This window comes from Stegostoma tigrinum, chromosome 3, assembly GCF_030684315.1.
Source record: "Stegostoma tigrinum isolate sSteTig4 chromosome 3, sSteTig4.hap1, whole genome shotgun sequence".
Taxonomy (NCBI): domain Eukaryota; kingdom Metazoa; phylum Chordata; class Chondrichthyes; order Orectolobiformes; family Stegostomatidae; genus Stegostoma; species Stegostoma tigrinum.
In genome coordinates, this window is record NC_081356.1 from 128,103,223 (window position 1) to 128,131,096 (window position 27,874).

The 27,874-nt window shown below is 43.9% G+C and overlaps 1 protein-coding gene across 1 annotated transcript in view; it reads left to right on the forward strand.

The window, feature by feature from the left end:
• Positions 1-27,874, forward strand: part of LOC125449328 (probable ATP-dependent RNA helicase DDX60) — a 143,554-nt gene that overhangs the window by 57,168 nt on the left and 58,512 nt on the right. The window contains exons 16-23 of the mRNA XM_048525033.2: positions 1,922-2,071; positions 3,387-3,506; positions 6,003-6,098; positions 10,541-10,656; positions 13,190-13,332; positions 19,913-20,022; positions 21,191-21,295; positions 27,500-27,628. Of these exons, the coding sequence (XP_048380990.1) occupies positions 1,922-2,071; positions 3,387-3,506; positions 6,003-6,098; positions 10,541-10,656; positions 13,190-13,332; positions 19,913-20,022; positions 21,191-21,295; positions 27,500-27,628 (969 nt within the window). The remainder of the gene's footprint in view (positions 1-1,921; positions 2,072-3,386; positions 3,507-6,002; positions 6,099-10,540; positions 10,657-13,189; positions 13,333-19,912; positions 20,023-21,190; positions 21,296-27,499; positions 27,629-27,874) is intronic.

Consider the following 27,874-nt stretch of genomic DNA (forward strand, 5'->3'; position numbering starts at 1 on the left):
AATTACATCTCTCAAAGGGTCATGAATCTGTGCAATTCACTACCCCCAAGTGCAGTGGATTCTGGGACACTGAATTAATTCGAGGCAAAGGTCGACAGATTTTTCATTAGTAATGGTTTAAAGTTGATGGAGGTCAGGCAGGAAAGTGAAGTTGAGGCCAAGATGAGATCAGTCGTGATAGTATTAAATGGCAGATCAGGCTCGAGGAGTTGTATGGCCTATTCCTGGACCTGGCTCTTAAGTTTTTAATGTATGTTTGGAAGTAGCTCACTAATTTCTGTGGATGCAGCATTGCAATCCCATAGTGTACCAAATGGCAGGTAGAGTCCTAGCATTGTAGATACAAACACATAATGGAATCTTTAAAGTTTAAAAGGAAAGGAGGAAGACTTAAAAAGGACCTGATGGGGCAGTTTTATTGCAAAGAGTGTTTCGTGTGTGAAATGAGCTTCCAGAGGAAGTGTTGGATGCAGTTGCAGTTATGTTTAAAAGACATTTGGATCAGTTCATGAATAGGAAACGTTAGGAGGGGCATGGGCCAGGAGCAGGCAAGTGGGGCTAGTTTAACTTTGGAGCATGGTCGGCATGGACAGATTGGAGTCTATTTCCATGCTGTTTGACTCTATGATTCTCTTAAAGGCACGGTGTACATACAGCAGGCAGGTGCCTAACACCTTGCAGGTTGGATTTTTAAAGACTGTTTTGATAGAGGTTTAAGTATTCCTGTAGTTTCAGGACACCACCTGGAAGTGAACAGGTGCAGAGAACATTAATGGAGAAAATCAAATTGTGAGTTTTTTACAATGTTTAGTTCCTGAAAGATTCACTCCACTCCCTTGTTCTGTGGTTTACAATCAGCATTGGCATTCCTTGTTTGATGAAAATGTATGTGTTTCATATTTCACAATCTCAACAACAAATTGAAACAATAAAACATCTCCAGTGATGTAGATTGCTGCAAGATGGTTGACAGCGTCATTATTAACCAGGATTTGACACTGAGCTACATTCTAAGCCAGCTCATGAAAACATTGATCAGAGGAGCAGAAGTTTATTTAAAGGGAGTTTGAGAGGGAGAAGGGGGTGGGAGGGAGTTGTAGAGGCAACTGAAGGCCTGGCCTTTATTTGCCAAGGGATTGGTGGAATCCCTAACATTACCACTGAGATAACAAGGTGTGGAGCTGGAGGAACACAGCAGGCCCAGCAGCATCAGAGGAGCAGGAAGGCTGACATTTCAGGCCGAGATTACCACTGTCTGCTTTGTCTGCTGCTATCTGTCAGGTAGCTCCTACCCCGTGGATCGCTAATTGGTTCGTCAGCTCACCCCCTGCCTAATTGGAATCATAGAGTCTCCACAGTGTGGAAAGAGGTCATTTGGCCCATTAAGTCTGTAGTAACTGTCCAAAGAGCACCCCCCCAGTCCCAGGGTCCTAATCCTTTTCCATAACCCTACAATTAATGGGAAGGTGATGGTCCAGTAGCATTGTCGCCAGACTATTAATCCAAGACCCACATAATGTTAAGGGAACCTGGGTTCAGATCCCGTCACAGCAGATGGTGGAATTTGAATTCAATAATAATCTGGAATTAAGATCTTAAAGATGACTATGAACCCATTGCCGATTGTCAGGAAAACCCCCCTGGGTCACTAATCCCCTTGAGGGAAGGAAACCGCCTTCCTTACCTGGTCTGGCCTACATGTGACTCCAGACCCACAATAATGTGGTTGACTCTCAACTGCCCTCTGGGCAATTAGGAATGGGCAATAAATACTGGGCTGGCCAGTGATGCTGTCATTTCATGAATGAATTAAGAAGTAAACAGAATCTCTCTACTTGTGACGAATAACCCGGGGGGTTGTGAAGATGTGTGTTGAGCTAGAGTTTTCAATATGTCTGACTTTTCTGTGTTTGGATTTCAGAGGGAGCTGTTAGATGCTGTGGACAACAATGAATCTGCTGTGATTGTAGCTCCAACGTCATCAGGGAAAACTTACGCATCTTACTACTGTATGGAAAAAGTGCTGAGGGGCAGTGACACTGGCATTTTGGTGTATGTTTCACCTACCAAGGTAAGGAGTCTACCCACTAATGCAGCAGGGCTACAGAGAAAAAAGTTTGCATTTCGCAATTGCCGTTCATAGCCTCTCGATGTATCAAAGAGTTTCACAGCAAGTGAAGTGCTTTCGAAAGTGCATTCGTTGCTGTCATGCAGGAAATGTGATAACTTCCCCTCATATTTGTTCCTCTACATTCATCCCACTAGTAGGTGGTTATGGACTACACTGACCAATGTAATTGTACCTTTCCATTCCTTAGTTCGAGACAAATCCATCCTGCCCTTGAATCTTCTTCAATGTCTTCTTTCTCCAGCCTTCTATGCTCCCTCCTTAACCAACACAGTTATCCTTCTCCTTATATTTCTATCTTTTCTGATCGCCTTGTACCCAGGAATATTTAACACTCAGCCATAGAATCATAGAATCCATACAGAGTGGAAGCAGGCAGTTTGGCCCATCTGGTTTACACCAACATTTCAAAGGGCTGTGGTGGTACCATTCTCTGAAATATGCTGTCCAAGTATCATTCAGTCTGGTGGATGCACCTTAGTGTCTTCAGGCACTGCTCAAGCTCTGAAACCCAGAGACCAAATTTCTGAAACAAGTCATTTTCAAGGACACACCATGACTTCCCACTGAGTTATGGGCCATGCATTCCGCTCGACTGAGCAGAGCTACCATGTCTTACAATTATTTCCATATTGTTAGCTTTATTCTATTTTGGATTACTTATATGACTTTGTTGTATTCACCCTGATTTTTCCCCCCTTATTCCTCATTTCTCTCAATGATATCTTCTTTAAAAATAGGACACTTTTAACTTTTGCTGCGCTTTAAAAACAGTCCTGAACGACTGTTTCTTACCAACCAATGAATTTGCAGATTTTCTGTGATGTCCTTATTATTTTTTCTGCTCCCCCTTTGAACTCAGAGTGGGCCAGGCACGCGTAGGTGAGTGATTTATCTCTCCAACGCTGTAAGTGATGTAGGCCTCAAAAAGTGTGCCCACTCTATATTGCTTGATTTGCTTCTTCACATTACTTCGGTGCTGACAGTAAGGCAACGTTTCCTCCAAACTGTGCCATTGCATGTGGCTCTGAGGACCCGTACATGATGACTGAAAGGCCAATGTCGCTCATAGTGTTGATGTTTGTTTCCAAAAATTGCCTTGGAGGTTCACTCAGGGAAAATGAAATTAGTGGAATGCTGCTCCCTGATGTATTAATGCTGACTTCCTCTGGGTGCGCCTCTCATCTGCTCTTCAGTTGCAGCCCCAGCAGAATTTCTTGCCTTAATTACAACTAGATCATCTGCCTCCTTTTGTTAGGCCCTTGTCAACCAAGTGGTGGCAACTGTCTATGGAAGATTTACCAAATCATTACCAAATGGTATGGTGGTGTGTGGATATTTCACAAGAGACTATCACCAACACATTCATGAGTGCCAGGTATGTTCCCCATTCTATTATGTAACACAACAGTCAGCGAAATGTTTATAACTTCCAGGGAGAAGAATCTTCAATAGCATTCTCCAAATCCAATTACCCTTTTGAACATCATTGTGCTTTGACACCCCAGATGTATCGGAACTAAGAAGCGGGTCAAAAGGTATCAGAGGTAGGCAGGAGTCAAGACCATGATTAGATCAGACTTGTTATGGTGGAGATGGAGCCATTTGGTCCACCGTGCCTGCACCAGCTTTAGTACCTAGTGTCAATCTCCTGATTTCACCCCAAACTCGTGCACATCCAATGCCTACTTGACTGAACCTGCCTCCACCACATTTCCAGAGCCTAACTACTCACTGATTGATCTCATTGACTGGTGGGACAAGCAAGAGGGGCCTTCTCCTGCTAGGACTACTCTGAAGCATTCACATTCACTCATGTGTTCGCATCCCAATCCTACCATTACCCTGACGGTGCCATGGGCTTGACCCCTATCATGTGGGCGCAGAGTCACGAGCATGCCTGGGCTGGAAAGGTGTTAACTACCTCTGGTTTTGTTCAAACAATCAGTCGGTCATTTTATCCAACTCATCTTAAATTATGAGCTCAGGATCTCTGAGTTGCTGGCTGTCTCGGCTCCAACAGCCATGCCTTTTATTTCTGATTTCAATAAACAAAAAGTGTAAACAAAACACAAGTTACCGAGGATGATTAATAGATATTAAACCATTGAAAACCACAGTGATAATAATAAATCCTTAACTATAATAACACTAGCTTCCCTTCAAATGGCGCCATCACCATAGTCAACATTCCCATGATACTTCACAACAGCATAATTAGACAAATTTTAACATTAATCTTAACAGGAGATTTGAATATACAGAAGGCACAAAGATCAGGAAGCAGTGATTCCAAGTTCCATTAGTGCTAGGTCATTACAAACCAGAGGCGAATTAGGGATAACAAGGAACTATTTACGCTATGTGGGTTACGTTATGCTGAGGAAATCCTTTGTCTGCTCTCCTTTCCCTTCAGACCTCTTTCTACCAAAAAGATTCTTTTGTTTCCTGTGACAGAACATTCCATGTGTTCTCCCTCTCCGTCACCTCTTGCTGCTGAATCTCATGTTCCGTGAGAATGCGTGATCAATCAAGTCAATTTCAAGGAGTGACTTAGACCCCTGGAAACATATTGAACCGAAGGAGGCCAATCAGCCCATCCATGTCTGTGAAGGTGCCATTGCTCCCCCATTCCCATTTTTACAATCGGAAACCCTGTAAGTTCCTCATTCTCAAGTGCCTATCCAATGCCCTTTGAAATTTATTTTTGGTGGTGAGACGGATTTGGTGAAAGAATTCCAGAGTTTGGGATCTGGACATCTGCAGGCCCAGCTGGGTCAGACTGCAGGAACATATATTATTTTTGACGGTTTGAACAACACAAGCAGGTAGCACCGATTGAGAGAATGAAGCTGTTGAGGGTCTAGAGCAAATGGGTTCAAATTTGAAAATTGAGCTTTTCAGGGACCAGGGGCCAAGAGTATCTGGTAAGCAAGGGATTGTGGGAAAACAAGACATGGCCGTTTTTAAAAAATGTATTCTTTTGTGGGTGTCATTAGAAAGGCTAAAATTTGTTGTCCATCCCTAGTGGCCTTGACATCAATAGATTGTTTGGCCATTTCATAGGTCAGTTAAGAGTCAACCACATTGCTGGCTTTCTGAGGTTACATGCAGGGGTCAGACTGTCATTAAGCTGGCACATGATGCACAATGACACCAACAGCCCCGGTTCAATTTCCACGCTGGTTGAGATTACTACAAAGGCTTTTCCTTCACAATCTTGCCCCTTTGCCTGAGGTGTGGTGACCCCCAGGTTTACCTCAGCCCTAATAATCCTCCCTTCTCTAATGAGAAAGCAGCCTTATGGCCCTCTGGCCTATATTGGCTTTCATCATCAGACTAGGTAAAGATTTCCTCCCTCTGAGAGCATTTGCTAGCCAGTTGGTGATGCTTTCATTGTCACAATTACTGAGTTGAGCTTTAATTCTAGATTTGATTAATTGAGTTCAGATTCTACTGGTAACCATGGTGGGATTTGAACCTACGTGTCCCCAACTCATTTACCTGGGCTTTCAAATTATTAGTGCAATGACATTACTACTTTTCTACAGATGCCCCATGAGTATCCTTCCCTTATTTTAGGTCATGAACCATGATGTGGAGGTGCCGGTGTTCAACTGGGGTGGGCAAGGTCAGAAATCACATGACACCAAGATTTAGTCCAATAGGTTTATTTGAAAATGCAACCGTTTGGAGCTCAGCCCCTTCCTATGTCTGAAAGCTCGGTTTCCAAATAAACTTGTTGGACTATAACCTGGTGTTGTGGGTTATGAGCAGCAGAGCTTTGAATGAGCCCTGGTTCGCGGAGAATGAAAGATTTATTGTAAACAATGGTGAATTCTGCTTGTTATGCTGATACATCCTTTACTTACAGATCCTCGTAACAGTCCCGCAGTGTCTAGAAATTCTCCTGCTGTCTCCTCATCTACAGGATTGGGTTAACAGGATTCAATATGTCATCTTTGATGAGGTAGGGAAAAACAAATGGAATGTTGGTCTTTATTTCAAAGGGTACGGAGTCAAAAAGTATGGAAATTTTGTTAAAACAATGCAAGGCACGAGTCAGACCACAGTTGGAATACTGCGGCCAGCTTTGCTCCCTAATCTAAGGGCCGAGGTACTGGCATTGGAGGCAGTCCAGAAAAGGTTCACTAGACTCATAGTTGGTATGGAAGGACTGTCCATGAAGAAAATATGAGTAGATGAGCCCAATTCATATTGGCATATAGAAGAATGAAAGGGGACTTTGTTGAACCATATTGGACTCTTACGTGACCTCACATGGTAGATATGGGAAGTTTGTCTTCCCTTGTGACAGAGTCTAAGACCCGAAGGTTTGGGGTGGGGACAGGGGCATGCATTATAAACAGAAATAAGGAGGAATTTCTTCCCTCAGAGGTTGTGAATCATAGAGCTCTTTAGAGCAGAGGGCCATTAAGGCTAGGTTGTTGAATGTATTCAAGGCTGAGACGGACAAATTTTTAATCAGGAATGCAATCAAGTGTTATGGGGAAAAGGCAGCAAAATGGAGGTGGGGATGTTCAGATCAGCCATGGCATCATCAAACGACAGACCAGACTTGATGAGCTGAATGGCTTACTTCTGCTTCTGTGTCTTACAATCACCATGGCCACGCAACTGGCTTCTTGGCATAGATCCCCATGTGGTTACTCCATGATCCATTGAGGGTGCCTTCCTTGCCCACCCCCAACATCCCAGGTGACATCCAGGGAGGTGGGTGTTGAGGGTGGAGGAGGAGATCTGCTTTCCTGATCCCAGAATAGTTGATACTAAATTGTACTGGCTCTAAGAGAGTTCCTCACATTGAAGTTGCCCTCTTATACTGTCCTAAAGACTCTGCAGTGGCTCCCTGCGCAGCAACAGCCTCTGATAGAGCTGGCAGTGTTCAGATGTGCTGGCACACTCCTCAGATGGACACAGGCTCTCGTTGCAGTCTCTTAATTGGATGCTGTTGTAAAATGGCAGCCAGTGTGTCACCTCCCTCCCTGTGGTTTGATTAGGTTCCGGCCTACATTTGCCAGTAAGGTTCCAGAGTAAGCTATGTGGATCCCCCGAAACATGTTTGCAACAGATTTGCAGCATGGTAACAGGCCATTTGCTGCAAATGGTGCATGCTGTGATTAATAGTTGGCACCAGGCACACCCCTCTTCCTCCACTCTCACTGTTCATCTTCTAACTTCATCCATGTAACCTTTCCCCTTTATGTATTGAGCTTCCCCTAAATTGCATCTGTCTATTCACCCCAAATACTCATGTGGTCGACGAGATCTACATTGAATGATGGAGCTGAGTAGATGGGCTGAATGGCCTATTCCTGGTCCTGTATCTCTTTCTAATCACTTGTTGGGTGAAGAAGAGTCTCCTGAATTCCCTGTGGGATTTGTTAGCGACTATCTTATACTTATCGCTCCACATTCCGCTCTTACCTACAATGGAGACACTTCCTCAAATTCTACTCTTTTAAATCATTCCATAATTTTCAAAATCTGCGTCAGATCACTCTCATCCTTGTCCTAACAGGACAAAGTAGCTGTAGTTCATTTTGCCTTCCCTATTAAAAATAGCTCCTCGTTTAGGACACTGTCCAGATCTGACTGCATGTGATAGTATTTCTGTGTGAGATTCCTGATCTCTATTTAATTAGATCAGTTCAACTGGGGATTGCAACAATTGATATCCAACAATTGATACCCTTCACGGGGGAGACTCAAATGTGGCAGAATTCCTGTTCTTGCTAGCCATTCATTTGAAACCCTGCAAGACATTATAGACGCAGAGCAGTTTTGTTGGTGAGCTACAGGTTGCCCAATCTCAGTTATCAACCCTATCCTGACATATCATCAACCTTCAGTGCTCTATCTATGTCTGCTATCTATTCCTGACTCTTGCCAAGGTTTCTGCCTCAGCTGTTAATCGTGGAAGCTATTTCCATACCTTCCCAACTCTCTGTAAACAGGAGCAACTGCTGCCTGTTCTCAGAATCCTTCTAAATGAGTGATATTAAGCCTTTGGCTCCTCTTTAAACCAGTTTAAACATTTATTTATTCATGCATGTGATGTACCCATCAAATAGTGGTGTATGGCTTACCACTTTATTGTATTGTATTATTTGTGCTGATAGTAACATCCTAATCAGCTGTTACTGCATAATAATTTCTCATCAAAAGGTTATTTACACCTACCTATCGCTATCCAACAGTTCTTTTTAATTCATTTGTGGGGAGTGGGCATCAATGGCTAGGCCTGCATTTATTTGCTCAGAGGGCAATTAAGAATCAATCACATTACTGTGGGCCTGGAGCCAGGCCAGGCCAGGTTAGGATGGCAGATGTCCTTCTCTTAAGGACATTAGTGAATCAGATGGGATTTTCTCCTAACAACGGTTTCAAGGTCATTGTTAGACTCTTAATTCCAGATATTAATTGAATTCAAGTTCCACCATCTGCTGTGGCAGGATTCGACTCAGGTCCCAGGAGTATCACTAGGTTCTCTGGATTAATAGTCCAGCGATAATCGCATTAGGCCACTCCATCTCCATAAATGTGTTCACATAATCTTGGAATTTCATCTCCAACTTTATTGTGGGTCAACTTACACTAATTTAGGGAATTAGGGACTGACAATAAATGCTGGCCTTGCTGGGGATGTTCAGATGCCTTAACATTGTACATAGAACAGTATAACACAAGAACAGGGTCTTTGGTCCATCATGTCTGTGCCAACCATGATACCATTCTAAAGTAATCCTATTTGCCTGCACATGGTCAGTGTCTGCCAACTCCCTGTCTGTCTAAATGCATCTTAAATGTTGCCATCATATCTGCTTTTGGCAATGAATTCCAGGCGCTTATCTCCATCCGTATAAAAAACTTCCTTTGTTTTTTTCCTTACGCTTTACGTACCTTAAACCTGTGATCCAAAGTATTTGACATTTCCACCCTTGGAAAAGAGACTCTGACTATCCATCCTATCCGCGGCTCTCATAATTTTGTATGCTTTTGTCAGTATACCCCTCAATATCTTTTACACCCCTCTTTTATACCCCAGTATACCCCTCAATATCAGTTTAAAAATAAGGGGTAGGCCAATTAGAACAGAGTTGAGGAAAAACTTCTTCACCCAGAGAGTGATGGATATATGGAATGCTCTGCCCCAAAAGGCAGTGGAGGCCAAGTCTCTGGATGCTTTCAAGAAAGAGATGGGTAGAGCTCTTAAAGATAGTGGAATCAAGGGTTATGGGGATAAGGTAGGAACAGGATACTGATTGTGGATGATCAGCCATGATCATACTGAATAGTGGTGCTGGCTCGAAGGGCCGAATGGCCTACTCCTGCACCTACTGTCTATTGTCTGTTGTATATTATCTGATGCTCGAGTGATGACAAACCAGGTGTCTCCAACCTGTCTGTAGACCTAATGCACTCCAACCCAGGCAACATTTTGGTAAAGATAATAAAATGTGAGGCTGGATGAACACAGCAGGCCAAGCAGCATCTCAGGAGCACAAAAGCTGACGTTTCGGGCCTAGACCCTTCATCAGAGAGGGGGATGGGGAGAGGGAACTGGAATAAATAGGGAGAGAGGGGGAGGCGGACCGAAGATGGAGAGTAAAGAAGATAGGTGGAGAGAGTGTAGGTGGGGAGGTAGGGAGGGGATAGGTCAGTCCAGGGAAGACGGACAGGTCAAGGAGGTGGGATGAGGTTAGTAGGTATTTTTTCTTCTTTCCTGCGGTTGCAGGGGAAGGTGCCGGGTGTGGTGGGGTTGGAGGGCAGTGTGGAGCGAACAAGGGAGTCATGGAGAGAGTGGTCCCACAGCGCAGCAACTAGAACTGCACACAGTACTCCAAATATGGCTTAACCAAAGTTACATACAGCTGTAATATGACTTGCCAATACTGGTACTCAACTGATGAAGGCAAGCATGCCACACACCTTCTTTACCACCTTATCCACTTGTGTTGTCACTTTCAGGGAGTTGTGGATTTGTGCTCAAAACCCTCTGTATATAAATGTTCCTAAGGATTCTGCCATTTACTGTTCCTGTTGCATTTGACCTCCATCGCCTCATACTTGTCTGGATTAAACTCTATCTGCCATTTCTCCACCCAACTTTTCAACTGATATCCTGCTGTATCCTTTCACAATCTCCTTCAATAACCACGACTCTACCAATTTTTGTGTTGTATGCAAACTTGCTAGTCAGATATTTTCATCCAAATCGTTTATATATGTGACAAAAAAAATCAATAAATAAAGAAAAAAAATCTTAGTTGTGTATTTCTTAACAGTCTTACCCAAGTTACCCTTGATTAGCTCTTGTTACTTCCGCACCATTGACCTTGAGAGGGGGAGTGTGATGTGAAAGTGTGAACAGTTATCTTTGTGTTACAGGTTCACTGTTTGGGTGGAGAGATTGGTGCTGAAGTCTGGGAACATCTGTTGGCCTTAATCCGTTGCCCTTTTCTGGCTTTGTCCGCGACAATCAGCAATCCAGAAGACTTGACTCAGTAATTTGGCACCAAACCATTTCGCACTTACTTTATCGCTTAGAATTAATCGTACCATTTCATGTCTTATTTCATATCTGCATAGTGCGGGTTAAGCCCTCACTACCCAGGTTTCAGTTGTGTGGCTAGCCTTCCAGTGATCTGGAATTCCTGGATGAAGGATGCTGGGGAAATATTCAATCAGATCAAAAATGGGTTTGGAGAAAAAAGAGATGATTGCTAGGCAGGAGAATGGGAATGATTGGCTCGCCCTTTCGAAGAGCTGGTACAGGCAGAATGGGCCAAATGGCCTTTGACTGTATTGGTTATTTCTGTGATCCTGAAGGCAGCTTGCCAAGACCTCCTCCAGAACAATTAGGGATGGGTCAACCTGCCCCACTGCACCCCACAGCCCGTGGATGAGAAAATGAAGCAAGGGAAAAAAAAGATTTGTTCCTCTCCATGGAACGATTGAGAGCCAGAAGGTATCATTTACAGCAATTAGTCAAAGGAGAAATGGCAACATAATGATGGGAAATCTTTAGACATGGCGAGTGGTTAGGATCCCCAGTGAGAGTGTCATGGAGCCATGGTCAATGTTTGTATTGAATAGGGAGAAGATTCCTCGTCTGAAAAGGAAAGAAAAAAAGTGCAGAACTTCTTGGAAATGGCTAGCTGGAGCGGTCTTGCAGAGATGCACTGGGCATAGAGCCATAGAGTCACACAGCACAGAAACAAACCCCTCGGTCCAACCTGTCCATGCCGAGCATAATCCCAAACTAAACTGATCCCATCTGGCTAGAATGGTCTCCTAGACAGGAACAATTCTGTGTTTTTATTCCATAATCACAAAATATTCATGAGGTTGATACCAGAGTAGAGGGATTACAGCCCACCAGCCTGGGCCTTTTCTCTCTGGACATGAGAAAAATGATGCAATTCCTAATCGAGGTGCTCACATTTTACAAAGGCCTGTTATTAAACTGGAGAGGGTTCAGAAAGATTGACCAGGAACAGATGGTTATAAAAATAGACAGGGAAAGACTGGGAATTTTTTTTACTGAAGTTGAGGGGTGATCTTACAGAGATTTATAAAATCGTGAGGGGCATAGATAGGGTGAAGAGCAAAGGTCTTTTCCATAGGGTGGGGGTGTCTAAAACTACAGGGCATATTCTTAAGATGAGAGGAAAACGATTTAAAAAGGACATGAGGGGCGACTATTTTATGCAGAGAGTGTCTCCTGTGTGGTGTGAACTTCCAGAGGAAGTGGTGGATGCAGGTACAGTGACATTTCAGAGACACTGGGATAAGCTCATGAATAGGAAAGGCTTGGAGGAATATGGGCCAAGCACAGGCATTTGGGATTAGCTTGGGAATATAGTTGGTGTGGACTATTTGGTATGAGGGGTCTGTTCCCATGCAGTCTGACTCTATGATGGTATAAAAACAATAGGTGCTAGAGAAACTCGGTAAATCTGGCAGCTCTGGTGGAGAGTGAAACAGAGTTAACGTTTCAAGTATGGCTCTCTTTTGAAACAGAATTCACCCCAGGGGGATTCTTTCAGCAGGGAGTAATAAGCATGTGGAATTTGCTCGCACAAGGTGAATAGGACAGATAAGGAGACATCAACTGACTGCCTGGCCCTTCTTCCACAGAATTCCCACAGTGTAGAAACAGGCCATTCAACCCAACAAGTCCACACCAACCCTTTGAAGAGTATCCTACCCAGACCCATCCCTTTAGCTCTGCATTTCCCATGGCTAACATACCTAGCCTACACATCCCTGATGGGCAAATTAGCACGGCCAATCCACCCAACTTGCACTTCCTTGGCCTGTGGGAGGAAACTGAGGCACCCGATGGAAACCCACGCAGACACGGGGAGAACTTGCAAACTCCACACAGACAGTAGAATCGAACCCAGGTCCCTGGCGCTGTGAGGCAGCTGTGCTAACCACTGAGCCACCATGCCACCCCTACCTCTGTAACTGTGCTTGCAGTCAAGTATCCTTAGAGAGGGAACATGGGTTTCCATCAACACCCTTTGGGGTATTTAGAGTGAGGTGGGCCTCATGTGGTTTGGAGTGCATTATTTCACACTCCAACTCCATTTTAATTTGAACCTCTCTATCCTTCCCTCTCCCTCCATTAATTGTTTACTGTGTTAAAAGGGTGATTTGATTGTGGATTACTTTAAAAAAAAAGCAAAATAAAAAATAGGAAAAATCAGATAAATATTTGGTGGAAAGTCACAGGAAGTTATACTGATAAGGCCAAAGGCAAAAAGGTGTGAGGAAGTTCATGTCAAGCATGAACACCAAAGTGCAACAGTGGGCCTTCATGAAATGCAGTGGTAATGTCCCTTCCCGTAGACTGAGAGGCCTACCTATCTGGAGCAGAGGTGTAGAATAATATCACTCAAACATTGATTCGTAATGTAGGTTAAATGGTGCAACAGTAGGCTCAAATGGCTTAGCCCTAATGCTGTTAATTTTATGTTAAGAACCTGAACGTTTTACAGAGATTTTCTAACGGTATGATTTTATCGACAGGTGGCTGCGGTCTGTGAAAATGTACTGGCAAAGGGTAGAAAACAACTCAAACATACCTGCTTCAACAAAAGTGCCTCAGAAAAGTAAAAAAAGCCAGAAGACTGAAGTTCCCAAAAGCAGACAGTCCTTCAAAGTGAGACTAGGTATGGGCATAAATAACATGTTCAAAATGAAGGCACAACTTAGTGTCATAGAGTTGTAGAGATGTGTAGCATGGAAACAGACCCTTCAGCCCAACTTGTGAATACTGGATACCTAACATTAATCTAGTCCCATTTGCCAGCATTTGGCCCATATCCCTCTGAACCCTTCCTGTTCATACACCCATCCAGCTGCCTTTTAAGTGCTGTAATTGGACCAGCCTCCACCACTTCCTCTGGCAGCTTATTCCATACACACACCACCCTCTGTGTGAAAAAGCTGCCCTTTAGGTCCCTTTTAAATGCCCTCTCACCTTAAACCTATGCCGTATAATTTTGGACACAACTACCCCGGCGAAAAGACCTTGTCTATTCACCCTAGGTATGCCCCTTGTGAGTTTACAAACTTCTGTAAGGTTACCCATCAGCTTCTGATGCTCCAGAGAAAACAGTTCTCCACATATTTGTCAATATGTTTCCCTTTGTTTCTTTGTCCTTTGTTGAGGTGAACATATTTGGAAGCATCAGAAATTTGTTCATAATGAGTCGAAGTCCCACTTTGCAAGGGTAAGGTTGGCCTGACATTGTGGTTCCATGAGACCTAGAATTTTGGTCACTAAAGCTTGAGTCAAGAAATTTCCTAGGATACGCTCTTAAGATGCTGCTTGGCCTGCTGTGTTCATCCAGCTTCACACTTTGTTGTCTTGGATTCTCCAGCATCTGCAGTTCCCATTATCTCTGATCAAGAAATTTTCTGACCTGCATTGGGAAAATAGTTTTGATTTTTACTCTTGAGTGGTGTGGGCACAATGCTGGTTAATGCTGGGCATGCCAGCCCTAGAAGCAGAGCCAAGCTAAGTGCTGCGATGGGCTGGTTGGAAAGTCCACCTCAATTCCCTGGGACCGATCCAAAACATTATAACATTTCTCATCTCTCATACCACCTCCCATGCCCGTAGCTCTTTATAACTTGCATATCAATTCATGGCCCTCTCACTCAATCCTTATAGCCCCAATAGCCTTCATGCCAACCCCAAACTCCACCCTCGTCTCCTTAAATTCACCATGCCAACTCATGTACACACCTACTTCATCATCCCTTATACCCTCCATGCCGACTCATGCCCCTAAACATTACCAAGAACCCACTTACTGTCAATGTCAACTCATATCACACCCTACCTCCCCACATACAACCTGCCACAATCCCTTATACCTTCCAGGGCAACTTAAACTGGATCCACAGTTTTCAGACTTCCTATTAAATCCCATTCATGACAGCCCATTCAGAGTTTTCAAATCTCGAAAGGAATTTTTAAAATAAAAGAAAAGCCTGTATCCATTACAAAAGTCAATCTATTCCTGATGAACTCAGCCAAGCATTCAAAACCAGCTCTAGGAGAACTGTCAACAAGTAACTACTGAAACTGCTTGAATACCCACTAGACCCTGTGGAGACTGTAAGGACTGCAGATGCTGGAAGTCAGAGTAGATGAATGTGAGCTGGAAAAACACAGCAGGCCATGCAGGATCTGGGGAGCAGGAAAGTCAATGCTTTGAGCTGAAATCCTTCATCCTGATGAAAAGTCCCAAAATGAAATGTTGACTTTCCTGCCCCTGTGATGCTGCCTGACCTACAGTGTTCCTCTAGCTCCATACTTATCAACTAGACCCTGTGGCCTGTTAATGAGAGCAGTCCAGCACAGCAGAAATTTTGTTCTCTCACACAGACTACTGCTCATACAATGTAGAACAGGCCCTTTGGCCCATCGAATCTGCACCAATATAATTACCACTGAAGGGACACTAGCCCCTATTTCTTGCACTTGTCCCGTATTCTTGAGCGTTATGATATTTGAAGTTCTCTTCCAAGTATTTTTTTAAAGGTTGTAAGTTTCCCAGCCTCCACTAACCTTCCAGGTAGTGCATTCCAGGTCCCCAATATCTGCTGAGTGGAAGAATGTTTTCCCAGATCTCCACTGAATCTACTCACCCTTACCATAAATCTATGCCCTCTCATGATTGACCCTTCAACCAAGGGGAACAGCTGCTCTCTATTCATCCTGTCCATGCCACTCATAATCTTATATACCTCAATTGTGTCTCCCCACAGTCTTCTCTGCTCTAAAGAAACAGTCTAAACCTATCTAGTCCTTCCTTAAAACTCAGTTTCTCCATCCTGGATGCACCTCTTCCAGCGCTAGCACATCTTCCCTGACGTGCGGCAGAGTCTAATTAAATAGCCTGAAAAACAAGGGGATATAAATAAAATCATGACAGTTCAGCAGACCTTTTGAGAAAATTTATTTCGACATCACAAATTTGTGAATTCCATGGCGTGTGTTTCAGTCCCTTTTATTCTATTCATTTTTGTGGGATGTGGACGTTGCTGGCTGGCCAGCATTTCTGGCCCACCCCCAGTTGCCTTTGAGAATGTGGTAGTGAGCTGCCTTCTGGAACCCACGATGGTTGACCCTCAATGCCCTTAGGGAGGGAATTCCAGGATTTTGACCCAGCCACAGTGAAGGAATGATATTTCCAAGTCGGGATGGTGAGTGACTCGGAGGGGAACTCGGAGCTGGTGGTGTTCCCATATATCTGCTGCTCTTGTCCTAGATTGCAGCAACAAAAATAGACTTCATTTTGAACTTGGCGCTGAGTTCTAATGGCTTTGCTGAATTTGGGTTTCACTCATCCCCTTCCTTCTCTTTCTTACTATCAAAACTGGCCGCTCCAAATTGCGAGCAAGTCTTCCACATGCAGAACTGAACACTGTTTTACCCAACTCAGTTAAAATCCTTCCCAAAGTGTTGGGAAATGGAGCAGTTTAAAAACAAAAGACATAAACAAAAATACCTTGAAGTGGCATCCTGGCCCTACGCTTCACGGACAGTCAGTCACGAATATCATGAGAAGCAACATTCTTCTTGTTTAAGGGAGGAATGTTGTCCTGGACCCTGGGAGAATTCTATGCTTTTCTTCATATTATGCCAAGGATCTTCACAATCTCTCCGATAGGCGATCCTACAACATTTTAACAAAATGCACATATCAGAGGTTGATTGGATAGATGTCAAAAAAAGGGAGAAAATAATTATATATTTCAGCAGTAATAGAAAAAAGAACAAAGAAAATTACAGCACAGGAACAGGCCCTTTGGCCCTCCAAACCTGTGCCGATCCAGATCATCTATCTAAACCTGTTGCCTATTTTCCAAGGATGTGTATCCCTCTGCTCCCTGCCCATTCATGTATCTGTCCAGATACATCTTAAATGAGGCTATCATGCCCACCTCTACCACCTCCACTGGCAATGCATTCCAGGCACCCACTACCCTCTGCGTAAAGAGCTTTCCACACATATCTCCCTGAAACTTTTCCCCTCTTACCTTGAAGTCGTGACCCCTAGTAATTGAGATCCCTCGTAACTGAGTAATTATCCACTTTGGGATAAAGCTCCTTGCTATCCACCTTGTTTGTATCTCTCATGATTTTGTAGACCTCAATCAGGTCTCCCCTCAACCTCCATCTTTCTACTGAAAATAATCCTAATCTACACAACCTCTCTTCAGGGACGGCATGGTGGCTCAGTGGTTAGCCCTGTAGCCTCACGACACCAGGGACCTGGGTTCAATTCCAGCCTTGGGCAACTGTCTGTGCAGAGTTTGCACATTCTCCCCGTATCTGCGTGGGTTTCGTCTGGGTGCTCCGGTTTCCTCCCACAGCCCAAAGATGTGCAGGCTGGGTAGAATGGCCATGCTAAAATTGCCCATAGGGTTCAGGGTTGTGTGTGTTATAGGAGGATGGGTCTGGGTGGGATGCGCTAAGGGGCGGTGTGGACTTGTTGGGCCCCACACTGTAGGGAATCTAATCAAATCAAATAATATGAAATCAGAGAATTGAAGAGAAAATTCTTTACCCATAATGGTAAGGACATGGAACACATTGTTCAAATTTAGCTGATTTAATATTTAAGAGGAATCTAGGAGAAATAAGTCGTGAAAAAAGGTCTAATTTATTACCGGCTTTTGTGGTGAGAAAGATAGACTACCTGTTCTGCAATGGCTGTAGACCACACTTGGAGTACTTTGGATAGTTTTTCTTTCAGTTGTGTGTAATACGATGTGGCTGTTGATTGCTGGAGAGACATTTATTGCACATCCCTAAATACCCTTTGATCTAAATGACTTGCTAGGGCCTTTTCAGGGGTCAGTTAAGAATTAAACGATTTGCAGTGGGTTAGAATTCACACATAGGCCAGAGCATATATGGACAGCAGGTGTCCTTCCTGACAGTATGTTCATGAACCTTGGTAGGATTGATTTTCAAGAGATTCACCAGTGGCTACATGGTCACCATTAGATTACATGGTCACTATTAGGCCACTTTCTTTAATTTTGTTATTTCTTAACTGAATTCCAATTTCAACAAGTTGGCATGGAGTGGGATTCAAATCCAAGTCTACATAGTACTAACCCGGAGTCCTGGATTACTAGCCTAGTAACATTATCACCTTACCACTGCTACCCCTTAGTGTTCTCTGCATTACACATAAAAAAATGGTTTATTGGCCTTGGAGGGAGTGCAATATACATTTTCCAGAATACCAGGACCGGACTCCAAGGGTTAAGTTGCATGGTGACTACACAAACTAACAAAGTACTCTTTGTGATTTAAGAGGCTAAAGGTTTATTTAATTTTTTTTGAGATATCAAGGGGGCCTGATCAGGTTATTAGAGAGAAAGTATTTCTGCTGGTTGGTGAGTCATGGCCTACGATAGAGCATCGTCTAACCATTTGAGCCAGAGTTATCAAAGTGAGACTGTGTAATACAAAGGGAAATAAAAGCTTGGATTCCATTCCACAAATGGGAATTGCTGCTATCGATAAAATAAACCTTTCCAATTGAGACCGGTGGGTTGATTTTTGGTGGCCAATTGAGTGAGGTCACAGGTCCAATACAATCTCACTGAATAGCAGAAGAGGCCTAAGGAGTTAAATGGCCAACTTTCGTTTAAATATTAACTTGAAGCCGGCTAAATGAGTGACAAAAGAAGAAAAGAATACATGGTAGGGTTGGGTGAATGAGAGCAGGTGAAAGCTTGATAAGAAAATCTGGCATTAAAATGTTGGCAGTATCTGTGTGCTGTTTAGTCAAAGCAGTTGCTAGGGGAGGCAACAGCCTAGTGGTATTATCGCTGGACTAGAGACCCAGATAATGTTCTGGGGTTGAAAACTGCCATGGCAAAGGGTGGAATTTGGATCTAATAAATATCTGGAATTAAGAGCCTATTGATGACTGCGAATCCATTGCCAGTTGTCAGGGGAAACCCATCTGGTTCATTAATGTCCATTTAGGAAAGGAAACTGCCATCCTTACCTATCCTGGCCCATATGTGACTCCTGACCCACACCAATGTGGTTGACTCTTACCTGCCCTCTGGGAAATTAGGGATGGGCAGTAAATGCTGGCCTAACCAGTGATGCCCTCATGCTATGAAAGACGCGAAATATTTGATGTTGTCTAAATTACATCTTCAAATTCTGGGGTGGGCTTTAACCTTTTGTGTAATTTCCCTATGTAAGTCAGCAAAATTAATTTGTATGTCAATCCTCCTTCAATTCTCCTTCTCTGATGAAGGCTCCCCGGACTTGAAACATTAACTCTATTCCCACTTCACAGATACCGCCTGTCCTGCTGAGTTTCTCCAACAATTTCTGTTTTTGTGAATCTGTGCATGTTGTGTCAGGGATTTCGAACCCTGGAGCAATGTGCAATGATGTCACAGAGCTGCTCCTCATTAGACATAAATAGTACATCGTGGGTAGCGTCAGAAGAGAAACACAAGTATAGCCATGTGTTGACAGGCATGTGGAGTAGACTGATTAGCATGAGGCAGGCGGATTTATTGAATAGCATTTCAAGAAAACATAGAAGTATAGAACTCAGGAGCAGAGGTAAGCCATTCAGCCCTTCGAGCATACTCCACCACTCAGTACTATCATGGCTGATCGTTCAACTCAGTCTCCTGATTCCGCTTTCTCCCCATACCCTTTGATCCCTTTATTCCTCAGAATTGTATCCAACTCCTTATTGAAAACATTTAATGGAGTTTTGGGCTCAATTGTTTTCTGTGGCAGATAATCCCACTCTCTCGATGAAGAAATTTCTCCTCAACTCAGTTCGAAAGGGCCTTCTTGTATTGTTAGACTGTGACCCCTGGTCCTGGAAACCCCAATCATTGGGGACATTGCATTTACCCAGTCTGGTCCTGTTAGAACTTTATAGGTGTCTACGAGTTGCCAATGTCCCCATAAAGTAACCATAAGCATGGAATCCTGTATATCTCTATGTGTTGTTAATATTTAATCTGTGTAATGGATAGTGTTATAAAGAAACCCAAGCCTGAAGATAATTCTTGACCTTGCCTTCTTATTGGCTGATCTGTCTCGAACTCAAAGTAATAGATGTGGGCCTAAAAGCACTGGACGCAAGATAATGGGCATTTTGATCCATTTTCATGTCAGTAGAAATATTATTATGTTAATGTGATTTGTGCCTTTGTCTTTTTAATCGATTGCAGTGACTTATGAGGAGCGATACAATGACCTTGAAAAATTTCTCTGTGACTTCAAGAACAATGAATGCAAGTTAATTCCCTACCATCCCTGTGCTGCTTTAACAGTAAATCACGTAAGTTTGAAATTAGTTGGAACGATAACCACATGCTGTCATGTGATGCCACATCAGTAACTCTTGGGGCTTCAACTCATAATCCGAGAAGGCTGGGAGTTTACATCCCACCGAAATTGTTTTAAGAATGTCAATTTAGTTTGAAAAGCTGTAGAGCAGGTCATTGCTATTGTATAGGCCAGAACTGATTAGATAGAATGAGAAATAAACACAGTAAGAGTCTTTCAATGATCCTGAACACTGGTGTTCGTGAAGGATTGGCTGATTTTAGCAGTTCGTTCATTGACTGAAGAGGATGTAGGCAGGTTGGTCAGATGGGAAGATTAGTGGCGGAATGAATTTAACCCTGTAAAGTGTGCGGTGATGCACTTTGGAAGAAGTAGCAAGACAAAGGAGTACTCAAAAATGATAGACCCTGTGATGCTCAGAGGGATAGAAGGGTCTGGGTGTCCTCAGATCTCCGTGGGTGGCCAGACAGGTTAACACATGGTTAAGAAGGCAATCCTTATCTTTATCAGTCACATTATTGATTATAAGGGCAGGGAGGTCATTTTGGAGTTGTGTAGGCACCCTGTGTACTGCCTGTGGCTATGATTCTCTGAAGGTGAATGGCATTAGGACGTTCACTAGATTGGTTCCAGAGATGAGGCATTTGTTTTATGAGGAGAGATTGAGCAGTTTAGGTTGATATTCTCTCGAGTTTAAAAGAATGAGAGGAGATCTAAATGAAGTGTATAAGATGCAGAAGGGATTGATAAATTGGATGTAGAGAGGACGTTTCCACTTGTGGGGCAAACTAATCTGAGAGGTCACAGTTTTTGGATAAGGGGGTGGCAGAGATGAGAAAGAATTACTTTTCTCAAAGTGTCAAGAATCAGCAGAATTCACTGTTCCGAGAACGGTGGATGGTGGGACACTGAATGAATTTAAGAAGGAGATGGACAGATTTTTAATTAGTATGGGTTGAAGGGTTATGGACAGTGGGCAGAAAAGTGGAGTTGAGGATGAGATGAGATCAGCCATGATCGTACTGAATGGTGGAGCAGGCTTGAAGGGCTGAATGGCCTATTTCTGCTCCTAGTTCTATGTTTTCCTTCTTACTTCGCGACCTTGCGTATCCTAACATGCCTGGTGGCAATTATAAACAAGGTACTGCTTTGTCTTTCAGATTCAAGATTATGGAATTCCATCAGACCTTGCACTTACACCATCTGAATGCCTCAGGTTCTATGATGCCATGGTCTTTGTTTTCCCTAAGTGGCCCAGAGCCCAGGTATGTAAAGCAGTTGCTCAGGCCAGACCCAGGGAGAGGTTCCTCAATTTGTTATGGCCCCAGATAGGGTCCCTAAAGCCGTTAACCTCCCAGAGCGAGGACGGTTGGGGCAGCTCCTCTTTTTCACTTGTTTACTCTAACTACCCCTTGGACAATTATGGAAGACCATTAAATGCTGGCACAGCCAGCCCCGCCCAACATGGTGATGGAATGCTAAATGTCACTCCCCCACCCCCAACTTGAAATGGTGGCCTTTATATCGAGTGGCCTGGAGTGTCAAGACACAAAAGTTATGCTGCAGTTTAACAAAACCCTGTTAGACCCCACTTGGAGCATTGTGAGCAGATCTGGGAATCCCACCCTCGGAAAGACATATTGGTCTTGGACAGAGTACAATGTCGGCTCACAAGAATGAGAGCTGGACTTCAGAGGTCAAGTTATGAGGAGAGATTTTACAAATTAGGCCTGTTTTCTCTAGAATTTAAAAGGCCAAGGGTTGATCTAATCAAAGCCTTCAAAATAATGATGGAATAAGACAAGATAGATAAAGATAAATCGTTTCCACTGGTTTGAGCTTTGAGAAATAGGGGGCATGGACTGAGAATTAGGCCCAGACAGTTCAGAAGCGATGTTAGGAAGTACTTCGATACACAAAGGGTGGGAGAAGTTTGGAACTGTCTTCCACAAATGGCATGGATGCTGGGTCAGTTGTTCGTTTTAATTCTGAGACAGATAAATTTTTGTTCATCAAATATATTAAAGGATAGGGGCCAAGGCAGGTATATAGTGTCAGATCAGCCACGATATAATAATGGAACATGTTCAAGGGACTGAATGGTCTACTCCAGTTCCTGTGTTCTTGCTTCCTAGTGTATCACAGCAAGGTTGATTCAAAAAGGATTGCTTCCCTTGGGTGTACAGTTCTCCCAGAAGCAACTGCACTTATATTTTTCAAGGAGCCAGTTTAACCAGGATTTCTTCAATTAATCACGAATGAGTGTATTCATTACTGAGCAGTTGAGGAATCAGTAGGACAACTTGCAAAGACAAAGGTTAGAATTAAGACTTGAATCTGAAAAAGTCGCAGGTTAAAAAAGAAAATGCAGATCAGATTTTGAATTGTTGATAAACATTGAGGATGTTGCAGTCGAAGTTTTCAGTTTTCAGTGGTACTGACGATGTAGTTCATGGTTTTGTAGGCTGATTCGAATTCCTTTTTCCTGATCTCTTTCCTATAAATGGGTTTGCGGCACACAGAGTGGAAGAGGGTTTTACTTTTGTAATCCTGTTACACAGGGTTAATCAGGGGACAGCTCTTGGACTTATTGTGTCACAGCGCACTGATATCTGAATGCCAGCCAATATGCATGAGAGCACGCAATCCCACTCTGGGAGATTTGAAACTATCTTCTTAGGCCCTGTATTTCTGTATTGCTGGAGGGCAAAACAGACTTGCCTGTAAGAGAGATGGCTTTCTGCTGAGAAAAGGAAAGATAGTCAGCCCTCCCTCATTTTGTCCCCTTGTTACTCTGTCTGTCCCCTTTTGAGGTTTTCCTGACGTGTGACAGTCCCGGGGTTTCACACAGGGACTTTCCAGAAAGTTAAGAACCTAAGTCCACAGTTTATCAGTAGTAGTCCTTTTAAAACCGACACATTTTCGGATGAAGATTAAAAAAAATGCATACAAATCTACAGTGGTTCAGGTACATTATCTTAAAACAGTATGTCACAGAAACATGCAAAACTTAGAATTTCCTATAGAGGGAGAGAGAGGACATTCAGCACAAGGGCAGGTGTTTTTTTTTGCCTCTTGGATGGCAACCATCAGGGTTCAGAGCTGCTCCTCTGGCGTCATTCACCCACCACCCGCACTGTTCCAGGCACAGAAACAGTTTGATTAACATTAACATGTGCATTGCTGACACATCGAGGCACAGCTGCTTCACAGCGCCAGGGACCCGGGTTTGATTCTGCCCTTGGGCAACCGACTGTGTGGAGTTTGCACATTCTCCCTGTGTCTGTGTGGGTTTCCGCCGGATGCTCCGGTTTCCTCCAACAGTCCAAAGTTGTGCAAGTTATGTGGATTGGCCGTGCTAAATTGCCGATAGAGTCCAAGTGTTAAGTTCGTTTTCAGAGACCCTCACGGAATTGATGCAATGACAAGACACTGAGCTGTTCAGAAAAACACAAATCCTTTGTTACAAAGCCAGTACAAGGTGTGGAGGATCACTGTACTCAACCCGGCACAGAGTGCAGAGTTTCATAAGCGATTCTCCCCGAGCAGCGGACAGTCCCCGCTTTTTATACCCTATCGAGTGCATAATACATAAAGCAAGTTTACATCTCACGAAAACCAGCTAGAAACTGATGTCCATTTCAAGCCCACCGACTCCCACAGCTACCTAGAATACACCTCCTCCCACCCACACTCCTGCAAAATATCCAACCCCTATTCCCAATTCCTCCGCCTCCGCCGCATCTGCTCCCACGATGAGGCATTCCACTCCTGCACATCCCAGATGTCCAAGTTCTTCAAGGACCGCAACTTTCACCCCACATTGGTCGAGAACGCCCTTGACTGTGTCTCCCGCATTTCCCGCAACACATCCCTCACACCCCGCTCCTGCCACAACTGCCCCAAGAGGACCCCCCTTGTTCTCACGCACCACCCAACCAACCTCCGGATACAACGCATCATCCTCCGACACGTCCGCCATCTACAATCCGATCCCACCACCCAAGACATTTTTCCATCCCCACCCTTGTCTGCCTTCCGGAGAGACCACTCTCTCCATGACGCCCTTGTTCGCTTCACACTCCCCTCCAACCCCACCACACCCGGCACTTTCCCCTGCAACCGCTGGAAGTGCTACACTTGCCCCCACACCTCCCCCCTCACCCCCATCCTAGGCCCCAAGATAACTTCCCATATTAAGCAGAGGTTCACCTGCACATCTGCCAATGTGGTATACTGTATCCATTGTACCTGGTGTGGCTTTCTCTTCATTGGGGAAACCAAGTGGAGGTTTGGGGACCGCTTTGCAGAACACCTCCGCTTGCTTCGCAATAAACAACTGCACCTCCCAATCGCAAACCATTTTAACTACCCCTCCCATTCTTTAGATGACATGTCCATCATGGGCTCCTGCAGTGCCACAATGATGCCACCCGAAGGTTGCAGGAACAGCAACTCATATTCCGCTTGGGAACCCTGCAGCCCATTGGTATCAATGTGGACTTCACAAGCTTCAAAATCTCCCCTTCCCCCACCACATCCCAAAACCAGCCCAGCTTGTCCCCTCCCCCCACTGCATCCCAAAACCAGACCAGCCTGTCTCTGCCTCCCTAACCTGTTCTTCCTCTCACCCATCCCTTCCTCCCACCCCAAGCCGCACCTCCATCTCCTACCTACTAACCTCATCCCACCTCCTTGACCTGTCCGTCTTCCCTCGACTGACCTGTCCCCTCCCTACCTCCCCACCTATACTCTCCTCTCCACCTATCTTCTTTTCTCTCCATCTTCGGTCCGCCTCCCCCTCTTTCCCTATTTATTCCAGAACCTTCTCCCCAACCCCTTCTCTGATGAAGGGTCTAGGCCCGAAACGTCAGCTTTTGTGCTCCTGAGATGCTGCTGGGCCTGCTGTGTTCATCCAGCCTCACACTCTGTTATCTTACATCTCACAATGGCATGTTACATGGAACAATCACTACATTGGACAATGACATGATACACAAACAATTACTACATTAAAAACATAGAGAGAGCAGGATATAGTATCGGTCGTTCGTGAAGTGACTGCTAACGGCAGGAGGTGATTTCAAGTTGCCGAAGTGACAGACTGTAATTTCAAGCCGCCGAAGGGTCTGGCTTGGACAAAAGTCAGTGCCCTGGCCCCTATAACTGAAGCAGAAGTTAGATACTTTACAGGATCTCAGAAGTTTCACAGCTTTACAAACGCTGCCCACCTAATCTTATTTGAGACAGTTTTCACATACCCCTGTGCAGGACGATAAAGATTTACAAAGTTTATATCTAATTCTAGTCGGCCAGGAAGTTTTATAGCAGTGTCTGAATACCTCTGTGTAAGCAGATAAAAAACATTAAATTATAGAGAATATAGAAATCAATGGGATGTTATCCCAATAACATCTCACAAGGATGTGTTTAGTTCAGGTGGATTAGCTGTTACAGGGTAGGGGGCTGGGTCTGGGTTGGATGCTGTTTAGAGTGCTGTTATGGACTTGATGGATCAAATGGCCTGTTCCAACACTGTAAAGATTCTATGAAATTCAAAGCCTATTAAGATCAAATAGGTCGTGTGTGTGCCATCTCAACACAGAGGCTTGGAGCACAATAACTGAAGGAATGTTGCATTGTCCGAAGTGACTTCTTCCTTTGATGTGTGATTGAATGCTCCCGACTATCTTGGATAGCTTCAGCACCAATAGCCTTCAAGAAACTTGACCATATCTCGTTCAAAGCAGCCACTTGATTAGCGTCACCCTCCCTCTCTCCAACATGGACACTCAGTCACAACAATGTGTACTATCTACAAGATGTGTGGCAGCAACTCACCAAAGATCCTCAGACAACACCTTCCAAGCCCAGGACCGCTTCCATCCAGAAGGACAAAGGCGACAGATACATGGAATACCACCGCCTGCAAGTTCCCCTCCAAGCCACTCACCATCCTGACTTGGAAAAATATTGCCGGTCCTTCACTATCAGAGTAGAGTTTTTATTAAGTTTTAAAATGTTGCCCATGCACAGACTGAACAAATAGAAGGTGAACCAGTGCATTTGGCGTTTGTCATCAGATTGCTGGTGTCCACAGATGTTCTGTTAAAAAACAATACTGACCTCGGTTTCTCCAAGGCACCAATCTTCAAATTTGACCCCACATTTTTGGTTGAGGGTGTTGTGGTTGGCTGGGTTGGCGAATTTTCTTGATTTTCTGCCTGACATTTTTCTTCTCCCTCTCTTCATTCAAATCACGACAAAAACTAAAATTCAGGACAAGTGGAATTCAAAACCAACATTAACATTCCAGCATGATTCCATTTGTCATTTTTTGGCCACGCAGAAGGTAAGCTTTGCTGAAACAATAAAGGCTTGGTCAAAGCTTTTCAAGTCGCACTTGTCAGGAACCTAAACCAATTTAAAAGGGGGAAAAAATGCAAATTAAGGAACAGGAGGATGCTGATTGGTTGCTGAATGGATTCCGATTGCTAGAGGTGTTGCCGTGGAGAGCACGCTGAGGTTTGAACTTCAGATGACACTCGCTTAGAGGTAGCAAGAACTGCAGATGCTGGAGTCAAAGATTACATAGTGTGGAGCTGGAGGAGCACAACAGGCCAGGCAGCATCGGAGGAGCAGGAAAGTTGATGTTACGGGCCAGGACCATTCTTTAGAAAATGACACCTTTTCTGAAGATGATACTAGCTGTTTTTCTGCAGTCGTAATATGAGTGGTGTTCACCACTAAAAGGATGTTGCCATCAAATGACAAAATTAGAAAGATGGTATGTGAATGTCAGTGCTGATGGGATGCCAAGTATGTGGCTATGATCACAAAGACTGACCAATTGAGTCAAACATTATTAACCAAACCCAACCGGCTACACTTACAAAACCTGCAGTACACTATCCAGTACTAAATGTGATTCTGCAAATTTTGCGGAGTTGTGAGTGTGTGAAGAATTGTGCTAGCAACTAATTTAAAATTGTCTGCCAGGCTTCCAGGGTACTCTACTCTCATGTACTGATGCTGCGTAGGTTTGCAGATGTAGAACTATGCGAAAGAGCCTCATCTTTTTCAACTCAACAAAATTAGCTGCTTCATTGAGTATGCCTTGAGCAATCAGAGTTAATTTTCCTAGTTTAGAATTTCAACAAAGCCTGCAGTTAACTGACAATCGTCTTTAACGAGTGCCTTCAGCATGGAAATCCCTCAACCAATCAACAAGCATGGGCCAACTATCTCCTGTCACAGTCTAACTGCTTGTGTCCCTGTAAATGTGTATTCTTGTGAATTGTCCTAATGAATACAAGATGAAAGATTTTGCCGCTATGTCTTTTGTCAGCACTGCTCAGGATTCTCTTATTGATTTCCAAACACTCTTCCAGCTCCTTTATACCATAGCAGACTCATTCTCTTCTCAATATGGTCTTTGCCTCTCGTTTATGATATTGGTTTTATTGCAGGAATTTGAACCCGAGGAGTACAAGTCATTCAAGAACAAAGTCATCGTCAGGAAGAGCGATGTGAGGGAATACGAAGCTGACCTGAAGAAAGAATTTGTAGGATGGTTGAAAGCAGGATGGAAAGACAAAGTAGGATTTCTCATTGTCAAAGTCATTACTTCAATGTGTTTTTTTTCCCCCACGGGATGTGGGCCTCACTGGCAAGACCAGTATTTTTCAGCCATCCCGAAGTGCCCTTGAACTGAGTGGCTCACAAGACCATTTTGAAGGGTAAATATGCGCCACCCCCCATTGGTTGTGGTTCTGGAGTCACAATTAGGCCAGACAAAGTAAAGATGGCAGATTTTCTTCCCTGAAGGACATTAGTGCCCCAGA